The 12246-nt window shown below is 45.3% G+C and overlaps 1 protein-coding gene across 7 annotated transcripts in view; it reads left to right on the top strand.

Moving 5' to 3' along the window:
• cadpsb (Ca2+-dependent activator protein for secretion b) overlaps positions 1–12246 on the top strand; it is a 95233-nt gene that overhangs the window by 55543 nt on the left and 27444 nt on the right. For 5 of the 7 annotated variants that reach the window (XM_056275516.1, XM_056275515.1, XM_056275514.1 and 2 more), the window contains exons 7-11: positions 2104–2215; positions 4612–4751; positions 5223–5289; positions 5506–5614; positions 6322–6534. In XM_056275516.1, coding sequence (XP_056131491.1) covers positions 2104–2215; positions 4612–4751; positions 5223–5289; positions 5506–5614; positions 6322–6534 — 641 coding nt within the window. Of the gene's footprint in view, positions 1–2103; positions 2216–4611; positions 4752–5222; positions 5290–5505; positions 5615–6321; positions 6535–9248; positions 9261–12246 lie in introns of all 7 variants that reach the window. The other 2 variants (XM_056275511.1, XM_056275517.1) reach the window with 1 other exon arrangement.

Raw genomic sequence — 12246 nt, 5'->3', positions numbered from 1 at the left:
AATAAACCCACGTGTGGTTGCACAGGGCATCAAATAATTTGGAGAAAGAGTGGCAGATGCACGTTTTTGCACATCTCTTTGCAGACCTCGGTGGTGATTTGTTCCACAAGGTCACCTTCACACCTTGATAATCACTCCATTTTGGACTAGCAAAACTGCTTTTGAGAGCAACGCTAGGTCAGTCTTGTCTTTGTGTATATTAACATGAGAACTGGAGATGCTCACGTCCTTATTGTAGGTGGTGCATCCGTGGAGTCTTCTTAACATGCTCACAGTCCACTGGATAAACACTGTCAGGACCGGCGATAGAAAACAACAAAAGAAAAATAGCTGTCTGAGGTAGCATAACAGGGCCGCGTACTCAGTACCCGACTGTAGAGCTTTCCAAAGTACATGCTCTTCCTGCCACCCTCGGCGCATTCCCCGGTGTAGAAATTAGATGATGATAAAAATAACATGAGGAGAAAGTGACATGTTCAGTCACTGTGTCCCCTGTCCTCCTCCTGTGTCTGGCTTTATGTTGTCATTCTGAGACGCTCCTCACGCAGAGGAGCACTCCCAGGATGACGGGTCATCACACACATACACACACACATGCTATGAACACATATACACTGACAGACACACACATACACACATACATGCACACACAAATGTACTGTAAACACATATACACTGACAGACACACCCACACACGCACCCACACACACACGTACTGTAAAGATATATACATTGACAGACACACACACACACACACACACACGCACCCACACACACACGTACTGTAAAGACATATATGTTGACACACACACATGCACCCACACACACACGTACTGTAAAGACATATACATTGACACACACACACACACACACGTACTGTAAAGACATACACGTTGACAGACACATATACACTGACAGACACACCCACACACACACACACACACACACACACACACACACACATACATTACGGGGGAGCTAATGACATGTGCTTCACATTACTGCATCTTCAGACTGACACACTCGAATGCTTACAAGATATCTGCATGGATATAAGGGATGTCTGAATATAGGTCATGTGTTATGTGTCTTCCATTGATATTTGCATTACATGTTGCATAACATACAAGTAGCGGTAACATTTTACAGTGAGAGAGAGAGAGAGAGAGAGAGAGAGAGAGAGAGAGAGAGAGAGAGAGAGAGAGAGAGAGAGAGAGAGAGAGAGAGAGATATCTATAACTGAAATGGGAGGAATCTCTGTCTGCGACTGGGCGAACAGCGCCAAACTGCCTTTACAACCCACATTGAGGTCAAAGGTGGTATCACACCCAAATGGGCACTGCACTAGCACAGTAAAAGTGAGTTAGTGTAATGTCATCAGTAACTTTATCCTGGATATAGGATGTACACTGTGACTGTATGTGTCCTGAAATAATCATGGAACAGGCTTCCACCAGATGCCCCCCTCGTCTTTCATAATAAAACAATAAATTGCCACTATGGTGTGTGTAATCTTAGACAATGAATATCCTTCGTTCTGCACACTGCAAAAAAATTACCATTTGCTGTTTTAAGATTGCATCATGACCAAGAAAAAAAATTATTATTATCACTAGTTTTTTTTTTTTTTACAAGTTTGGTGATCGGAAACGCTTCCCCCCCCAAAAAAACCACGTTTTTCGGTTTTCCTCATTCTGCCTGAATTTTTATTACATCCACATGTAGTACTGTCTGCACACCTACATCATGCCCACAAATACACATACACCCAGGTAAACATGCATATACATACACTGTATGTGAAGATGAGCATGCAGATGCATGCTTGTGCACACACACACACACACACACACACACACACACACGTTTAAAATAGAATAGTGCATCTGTGTATACATTTGCACAAACTAGAAGCAGGATAAAGAAGGAATTCAGAAGGAAATAGTCCCCTGGATGTTGCCTCTTATCTGAATCTAGAAGCGCTAATGTCCAGTTCTTGCCAAAGATGTTGTTATTGACTGAAAACATTGTCCTAGCAGATTTCTGTGGATGTTGTATAAACCCCCCCCCCCTCCGGGCATCTTTTGTTGGTTCTTCTTTCAGCTGGGGTACTCAAGGAGACTTCACCACCACACACCCTCTGCCTGCTGTCAAGGTGAAGCTGTTTACAGAGAGCACAGGAGTGCTGGCACTGGAGGACAAAGAGCTGGGCAGGGTAACGCACTTCTTTCCTTCACTGCATTCGCCCATAGAGGCTCACCAGTCCTCAGATATCAACATAGCGATGAGAATATTATCATCGCTCCACTGCAAGGCTGGTGGTTAGGCCTTCGTCATGTCCTGAGGAAAATGCACATGTCTTACATTTGTCTTAGAACAAGCATATTAGCATAAATGTCAGTGCCCATAATAATAAAATTTCAAGTACTTATATAATTTCAAGTATATCTATAGAGCATAAGAGTCTGGTTTGTTCGGCTCATAATTGAAATCTGCAAGTCTCAAAGACTTTTTGAAAGCGAAAATTGATTATTGCAGATTGTTTTTCACAGCGTGTAATTGACTTTAATTAAACTCTCCGTTGCAATCAGAACGGCCGTATCACTTGTGTTTATGCAGATTTAGTCTACGCGGACATCCATCTTCCCAACACTTAATCCTAGCTAATTTAATGTCGTGTGACACCTGCAGATAAACCCCAGTGCAAATCTAATTTCTAACACATTTCATCCCGCGGTGTGTCAGCAAAGCCCCTCCCCGCTCATCCTGCTCTTCGGCTAAACAGCCCTCACCTGGGACTCGGGCTAGCGAGCCAAGCTGTTTACCTATCTCGAAAACACACACAAGTACACACACAGCTCACCATTTACACATAGCCTCCTGTATAGATTTTTAAAAAAAACACCCACCACTGTAACCATCAGAGCTCAGCTTTGTACTGTGAGTCTGTATGAGTGGTGAGTTGCACTGTATTCACATGGAAAAATTGCTGACGGCAAACCGGAAGTCATTTTTGTGGATGAGAGCGGGAGGGTAAAATCAAATGACACCGATGAATTATGTCGGCAATGGTAGATGGCGCTGCCGTTCAAAGTTAAATTATTTTAACTTTTTGCTGTCCTCCGCCATTAAATTTACAACCGGATGTAACGTAGCATATCACAAAACAGGACGTGCATTCATCCATCCATTCTATCCATCATCCAAACCACTTCTCCTTACTCAGGGATGCTGGAGCCGATCCCAGCAGTCATTGGGCGGCCATCACAGGGCCCACCCCACACACACACACACACACACACACACACATCAAGGGACAATGTAGTATGATCGAAGACCTGACCTACATGACTTTGGACTGTGAGAGGAAACCGGAGCACCCCCACGCAGACACGGGGAGAACATGCAAACTCCACACAGAGGACGACCCGGGACGACCCCCAAGGTTGAACTGCCCCGGGGCTCGAACCCAGGACCTTCTTGCTGTGAGGCGACCGCGTTAATCCCTGCGCCACCATGCTGCACAAAACAGAAAATATAGCGGGTTAATTTTATAGATGTATGAATTGACAGAATTACTCATAAAACAAACATTAAATGTGTTTGTACAATTTAAAATGTTCTGCAAACAATACAACATCACCATAGCAACCCATGTGCGGTTTTTTCCCGTTCCATTTTGCCGTCCACCGTCTCCCAGATGCCATGTGAGTGCAGCATCACTCCTCTTCTGTGACTGGCTTTTTGCCTACATCCTGTTTTCAATTGATTTTCACGTGTGCATCGTGTGTGCGCATGCGTGCACGTGACGCCGATCTAGTGTGATTGGGCGTTATTCACACGCACGCACCTTTCTATACAATAGAGTATGTTGTAGGAACTCAGTATCCTGTGTGCTAATGACGGGCCAATGTGGGATTTAAAAAAAAAAGAAGTTCCAAGAATAGATTTTCTTGGTCGTTATTCAAACCCTAGCTGCGCTGCGTATTAATTATTCAAATGCGCTGATAGAGACAGCGTTGGATGTCTAAAGGCTCCGGACCGCTCTCTCTTATGGTTTGAATATGTGGGTGTCTTGTAACGGACTGCTGACTGTTGATTATAGATGGCTTTATGCTTGGTGGCGGTGGTGGGTGGGGGTGGTGGGGTTGGATGTCGGCGTAGTGCCGGTGACCTTGGCTAGTGACAAGGTCCTCTGATCTCCAGCTGCAGCGGCGTTGGCAGGGAGGCGTGCAGGCTCCCTCAAAGCTCTTTAACTCGCCAAAGAAAGATTAGGCCCCCTCACGAGGGAGGCAGGGCAGAGCGCCGCGCGGCTCCGCTACCCTGACTCATTTTACTCCGGAGTTGTGCACGTGCTCATAGCAAGCCCACGCGCTCCTACCCACACACGCGCACATCTGCTGGTAGATGATTAACATTTTATGGAACCCGGTAAAAAAGCAATATTAAAAAGTACACCTCCTGGATGTCCAGAATGTAAAAATCAATTGGGGGCGTGCCAGCGTTTCAAACACCACATGAACAACCGACCTGATATTAGTGATCCATAAATATCGAGACCAGGAAACGGAAGTGCTCTTTTTGTTTTTTTGTGGTCTGTCTTGGATGCAGGTTGTCCTCCACCCAACCCCTAACAGCCCCAAGCAGGCGGAGCTGCACAAGATGACCCTGACCAAGGCCTGCCCTGACCACGACCTCAAGATCAAACTGGCCATTCGCATGGACAAACCGCAGAACATGAAGCACTCTGGGTAAGAGGCGCTGTGCCGGGGAAGTAATCTAGATTTCCATGTGCCGCGTCTTTTTTGTGTTTTCTCATAGATTTTCTCCCTCCTCACAAACTTGGCCTGATTTCTGTTTCTTACACCATGGAAAAATACTGTGAAGTGCATTACTCCCCCTGGTGGGGGATAGCGGTGTGTATTTTTAAAAAAATATATAAGTTAGGGTTTGTAAGTGGGTTTAATAGAAAGCATAACTGATATTAAGTGCAGCAGTAATAATAATTCTATGATGCGTCCTTAAAACAATTCATCATGAGGATTCAAACGCTTATGTTCTCTCTGCAGAAAGACACAAGTAATACCGAGCACCATATATATGTTTTTGTGCGATAGTAAAATCCTATCTATTCCTATTCGGGTTTGAAATAAAAAGCCGTTTGCACATGAAGACGTGAAAAGGGTTATGTTTCTTGTTTCTGTACATCATGTTTTCAACAGGTACCTGTGGGCTTTCGGGAAGAACGTTTGGAAGCGCTGGAAGAAGCGTTTCTTTGTCCTGGTGCAGGTAGGTCGTAGGTTATCTACACTGCTCGTTTTTCTTCAAAACGTCCGACCCTGAAGGTTGAACTACGAAAGATGCTGCGTGTTTGGATGTTGAATGGTCTTTTTTTTTTAGTCATTATTAAAATCCTACGTTTGAGATTATTTAACTGCCGGGGGGGGGGCTAAAGCCCACCGTAGGCTGATTCTTCTGGATGAAAGATAATGCTTTGTCTTGTAGGTAAGCCAGTACACGTTTGCCATGTGCAGCTACAGAGAAAAGAAATCTGAACCGCAGGAGCTTCTGCAGCTAGATGGGTACACTGTGGATTACACTGACCCCCAGCCAGGTGGGGTCAAACACAAGCACACACATACACATACACATCCACATACTCATACACACATGCACACACATGCATATATACATATAGTATACATAGACATACACATCCACATACTCATACATACACACATCACTGTTGTAGTCGAGTCACTAAACCTCGAGGTCGAGTCTCGAGTCCCCAGTGTTCGAGTCCGAGTCCCCAAAGAAGAGTCCAAGTCGAGTCCGAGTCGAGTCCCCATTACCTGGGTCCGAGTCATCAAGGTTGAGTCTGAGTCGCGTTCCAAGATGGGCTCCAGTGCGCCACTCTGGTACCGTAAAAAAAAAGCTGACATACAAATAACTGAATAATGTTACGGTATTAATATACCTATCAGTATCTTGTGCCAAATTATTAGGGCCTATTACAAAAAAAACTTTAGCAATTAACAAGTCCGAGTCCTCATCTCCAATTTCCGAGTCCGAATGCAGTCAATGCTCGAGTCCAAGTCCAAGTCCGAGTCATCCGTGTTCAAATCCAAGTCGAGTCACGAGTCCTGAAAATCAGGACTTGAGTCCGAGTCCTGGACTCGAGTACTACAACACTGACACACATATACATGTGCACATAAGCGTGCTTGCACATACAGTACTGGCACATGCAGACATATTGCACATGCAGCCCCCGCAAGATGTAAACGTGCCACAGTGACATGTTTTAAACTTCCCTCGTAGGCTTGGATGGCGGCAGAGCGTTCTTCAACGCTGTGAAGGAAGGCGACACTGTGATCTTTGCCAGCGATGATGAGCAGGACCGCATTCTGTGGGTCCAGGCCATGTATCGGGCCACTGGCCAGTCCCACAAGCCTGTGCCCCCTACTCAGGTCCAGAAACTCAACTCTAAAGGGGGCGCCTCGGCCCAAATGGACGCTCCCATTTCTCAGTTCTGTAAGTAACACAACGCACAACGCTGTCCGCTACGCAGAAAATAGATTTCATCCCTGAACCGGCGAAAGCAGTAGTCCATAAATGCCTCCCGCCTTGCGCTCCACACTGCAGTCACAAACGTGCTGGTGGCACTAACACACAAGCACGCATGCACATGGCTTGCTGTCTTACAAAGCCCTGTAGAAACTAATGGACCTACGCTCATATTCATCAGCGCTACTTTGTTTAAAGGTGCATGCTGCTGCATCAATCTGTTTAATAGGTAATTACCAATATACTACTACTACTACTACTACTACTACTACTACTTTCAGTTGCTCCCATTAGGGGTCGCCACAATGGATAATATTAATCATCATCATCATCATATAATAATAATAATCATAATAATATTAGTAACAAGGTAATATTTAGAGTTCAAACTAATTATAAAGATTAAATAGGCCATCAAACATAAGATTTGAAAATTCAAGCCTACTGGGGTTGATTTTACATTGACCATGGTAGTGTGTGCTACTGTACTCCTGACCTAAACTTTAATCCTTAGCACTCACCATACTGTAGCTGTTGAACGTTTGGACCCTCTCAGACACTTAGCTCCCTTGTCAAAGCGTCCACCCCAATGACTCCCGGGTCAGACCTCTTGTGTAGTTTTAACCATTCTGCTGCTTTACTTGCACCTCTAAGCAGCTTCGCAGGTCAGGTAGAAAAGCCAAGGTAAGACTGTCTATAGTAGTGTGGCGTCTTTACTACCTTCTGTTGTAACTGTCTCCTGTGTGCCCCTCACTAAACAAACAATAACCTCTTTTATTCAACAGTCTTAAAATCAGTCAGGAAAAACATGACTTTGGACAGTTACTGATAGATTCTAGGTTGCTTTTGAGCCATGGTATAATTTTTTCCCCCACTTATTTAATCCAGAATGTCCAAACAAAAAAAGGTAGCCAACTGACCCATAACTACATATTACATTACGCATTGAACCAAATACCACACGCTGCTAAACACACCACAATAATAGATCCTGCTATTCAAAAGAAAACATGATTTACTGTGTGCATTTTTTTCTTTTACACTTTTTTAATATACATTTGTATACAAACGTTTGTTTTCCAACATTAACGAGTAAGTTCCTTTTTTTTCCTGGATGGGTTGGACAAAACGGGGTTCCCCTAATGATTGGCATTGTACATAAAACTAAAATTCCACAGTTCAGTACTCCACCGACTGTTCAAGCAAGTAGAGAGTGAAATGTTTACTTCATTGTCTGTTGATCAGAAGACACTGTGGTAAAATACTGTATATATATATAAATATATATACATATGTAGTAAAGGACTGCAGTCAGGTCAGTCACTCAGAATCTGATCACATGACTTCTCTGTTGTTTCTCCATTGACTTCTTTGTCTATTATGTGATCGTTCTTGTGGTTAGTTTACTCCTCTGATGCCAGCTGTTGCCATTCAAACGCCTCCCCACAGTGGCACAGATCCCCCCCCCCGACCCTCTTACCCTGAAACATTGTGGCACACCACGCGTACATGTTTCACCCCCCACCCCACCTCACCCCGGTGGTCTTGAATGGCACTGGGATCATAACACACACACGGCCCTCCGGACTCCGCTGCAGTGGACTGGATCCAAATCTGAACGCTATAGGGGCACCCAGGTAGCATCTGTTCCGTTGCCTACCAACACGGGATCGCCGGGTCGAATCTCCGTGTTACCTCCGGCTTGGTCGGGCGTCTCTACAGACACAATTGGCCGTGTTCTGCTTGTGGGAAGCCGGATGTGGGTATTTGTCCCGGTCGCTGCACTAGCGCCTCCTCCGGTCGGTTAGGGCGCCTTCACGGCGGCTCAAAAAAAATAAAATAAAAAAGAGCAGGGTAATTGGCCAGATACAAGTGGGGAAGCAACAGGCGACTTGCCTCTCCCCCTTACCTCATCAACCTCAACGACATCACTTCCAACGAAAGTCTCACATCGTAAAAAATTAAATCTCTCAGTAAAGCGAGTTTCCCCCTCACGACAGACCGTATCAGTTAACACGCCTAATAATATAGATCTCCAATTCATTGTGGACGTTATGAGCAACGTCCCTGCGACTAATAAACCTCCTTAAACAATTATAAATCAATCTATTTTTTTTATATTAACCTGTCAAGGGCCTCCATGCTGGAGTCTTTCATAAAAAAGGACCCTTGGCATCGTTCATGCATAAAAACGGGCCCTTGGTGTCCATTTTGAGGGTGTGAAAGGTCAGCGGTCACCGCCATGCTTCGGTGTGACGTAATGGCAGCACGTCACGTGTCCCTGCACCTCCCGCCCACGTCCCCGAACGGAGAACAAGTCAACTGCAGTGGGGTGCCGAGGCTCCTAAACTCAATCTTTCTCCCTTCTGCCTGTTTCTCTCTGTCGCTGTTTGTCTCTCTCTGTTTCTCGATGCAAAATGACATACAACCTTTCAAGTTCAAATGACCACCACCTCCACCACCACCACATGTACCCACCCACACATCGCCACCCACAGACTCATGTTGGTATAGCAGGTTGTTGTTTTTTCAGTTGTGTTTTCTTCCTCATGCTTTGCTTGTTACCCTCCTTTTAGTATTGCAACTGCTAGGTCAGGGTCTCTCGTGATTGCTCTCCTCCAGCCTTGTTGCTAGTCTTTATGTTATTCTGGTTTGTCCCTTCTTACCCTGCTGTCTTCTAGCTGGACTCAAGGGTAAGTGCTTCCCTGTAGCCGGCACAGCTCAGATAATCCCCGACGATTATCTGACAAATGCAATGTGCTTTCTCTCTCTCTCTTCCCCCCTCCCCCCCCTTTTCCAAGTCTCGCTTCATGTCTTAGATGTTAGCTGATAGTTTTTTTTTATTTTTTATTTTTTTCTATGACCTCATTTTGAGGATCAATTGTACGCATCCATTCTTGCCAGTTTAGGAAGCATGTTATTATATCCGTAGAGGAATCTGAATCCGTAATGGTTAAAGTTGATATTCTAGTGACTACTGCATAATTGCCTTCTCTCTTTACTTGTATTGGTGAAAGGACCCCTCAGAGTAAAGCGATAATGTGTAATAAATCTTACACGCTATTAGAGAAGCAGTAAAAAAAAATAAGCTGCTTTATTTGAGAATACACAGATTTCTCTCCTAGAGCATTATTTCTTTATTGCACACATTTTCAGAGCTTTAGAAAAGAGCTGAATGGCATCTGGGTGGCGTGGCGGCCTATTCCGTTGCCTACCGACACGGGGATCAACGGTTCGAGTCCCCGTGTTACCTCCGGCTCGGTAGGGCATCCCTACAGACAGAATTGGCCATGTCTGCGAGTGGGAAGCCGGATGTGGGTATGTGTCCCGGTCGGTGCACTTAGCGCCTCCTCTGGTCAGTCAGGGCGCCTGTTCAGGGGGGGAGGGGGAACTGTGGGGGAATAACATGATCCTCCCATGTGCTATGTCCCCCTGGTGAAACTCCTCACTGTCAGGTGAAAAGAAGCGGCTGGCGACTCCACGTGTATCGGAGGAGGCACGTGGTAGTCCGCAGCCCTCCCCCGAATCGGCAGAGAGGGGTGGAGCAGCGACCGGGACACCTCGGAAAATAGGGTAATTGGCCAAGTACAATTGGGAAGAGGGAAAAGAGCTGAATAATCTTCCGTACCGCTTAAGATTATGATATTTGGTACTGTAATAAATTGTGACGCAAGTTAAAATTAAGGTGCAGTATGAATGATTACAGTAAGCCGATCGTCAAAAATACTTCGTTTCCATTTGAATGAAAACTGTTTTGACCTTTTCAAAATCTTTAATAACGTTAACCATGCTTTACCTCAGAGGGCTCAATTTCTTCTTTATTTTTTATTTATTTTTAATTTTTTGGCTTCTCTTCACAAGAGTTGGCAAATATGTATGCGGAGTATTCTGAATGCCAAAGACAAGGAGTAGCTAACGCCACCCCTTTATACCATAAAATACTCCGGACCCCCCCCTCTCCTCCAGTAGGTCAACCAGTACAACCAGTAGGCTAGACCAGTTTGATGCTTCCAGAGGGGAGATATGTCATTTTGACTTTCTTTTTCTTTTTTTTTTTGGACTGCCCCTTGATTGCTTGAGTAGGAGACCACCCGTGTCATGTGTCCATGATGTTAATGGAATAACAGGATTTTTTTTTTAAATTCATTTCCCCCCCCATCCCCCAGAGAATGAAACAGTTTTGCCTCTGTCGGCTTCATGCTATTATACCCATGTTCTTGCACCAGACTGTATTGCTCTCCTACTAGCTTTCTCCGGTAGTGGTATGCCTGTTAGTGTGCTATGTAGAGATCATGAATACACTGCAACATAACCCCAAGTATTGTCAACTTGCAAATGCGTAGAAAAAAAAAGGAATGCCAAAGGAAAAAAAAACAAACATGAAATCCAAAATTGTAAATGACTGCAGATGTGCATGATGTGATGATAGATGTTTGCAAAAGCACTTGCCTATTCACTTTGCTAATTGAGCTTTTGTCTTAATCACCTTGCCTTTAGATGACGAAGTCACTGTCAACCTTTCACAGACACGATAATGCCGCTAGAGTATCGAGTTGATCCTGGAATCAAACTCACGTTGTGTCGTTTTAAAATGAACCCAAGAGGACGCAGACCACTCACTTCCTGTCTGCGCCGTAGCGCCAACCCAGGCACATTTTATGTTCAGGGTTAGGGTTCACCTCCCCATGTGCCTCGAGTACGTCGCCCTCTGTGTGGTCATCAGTTTCCCCTCGGCGCTTTTTTGGCCACTTTGTCATGTCCCAGGTAATGCTTCTGTCACACGACGGACCCTCGCCCATACAGCCACCCACCCTCTCATCCCGGCACCCGCCTCACACAGCGGTGACCATCCACCGTGTCTTCTTCTGTCAGTCAGACCTCGTGTGTTCCCTGTCCTCCTCTTACCGTGTAACGCTGCACGACTGCCTGTCTTGCCCCCCCACCCCCTCACCCAACCCCACCCCTTTCCAAATTGACCCCTATTTCCTCCAGTTTGTGTCCTATATGTGTGTGTCATACTCATTTTCTTCTCAGATTATGAAATAAAGGAAGCTAGTTGTTCAAAGCGGAGCACCGCAACACTCCGTATAGGTTCATTTTAGCAAGTATCAGTGAATGGGTGTCACTGTTCGCACACGCACACACACACACACACACACACACACACACACACACACACACACACACACACACACACACACACACACACACACACACACCTTTTACTGACCTCGAGGCTGACGGACGTCTCTGTTTGTTGACGGTTGTGCAAACCCTGCCCGGGCTGAGGTCAGCCCTCCACTTCCCGCTGTCCGACCCCCCAAATCATCATCACTGATCTGCGTGTCACGCGGACCTTACTCCTGTCACTCACACCCAGGACATGAACGCAGTTCTTACCCATTTGTGTATCCTTGTTCAAGTCCATCTCTGACAGCTTTGTTTTGCAGAGGCTAGCAGTAGCAACCAGGGTGAGGTTCTGTCAGCGTGATGCATTTTATCTCCAGGCCAAGGTGATTTTAGGAAAGCACAGTATCCCGCCATTATGTCCATTACACATTTGCACAGAGGTTTCATTCTTCCATTAGATTTCCATACAACTAGCTGTTATAAACATACTGGAGAAAAAAAATCCCAAAATATATACACCATGACTTCCCAGGACCCAGAATTTCAAAA

This window comes from Lampris incognitus, chromosome 2, assembly GCF_029633865.1.
Source record: "Lampris incognitus isolate fLamInc1 chromosome 2, fLamInc1.hap2, whole genome shotgun sequence".
Lineage (NCBI taxonomy): Eukaryota > Metazoa > Chordata > Actinopteri > Lampriformes > Lampridae > Lampris > Lampris incognitus.
The sequence above is the reverse complement of the archived record's forward strand: the minus strand, read 5'-3'. Positions and strand labels throughout refer to the sequence as shown.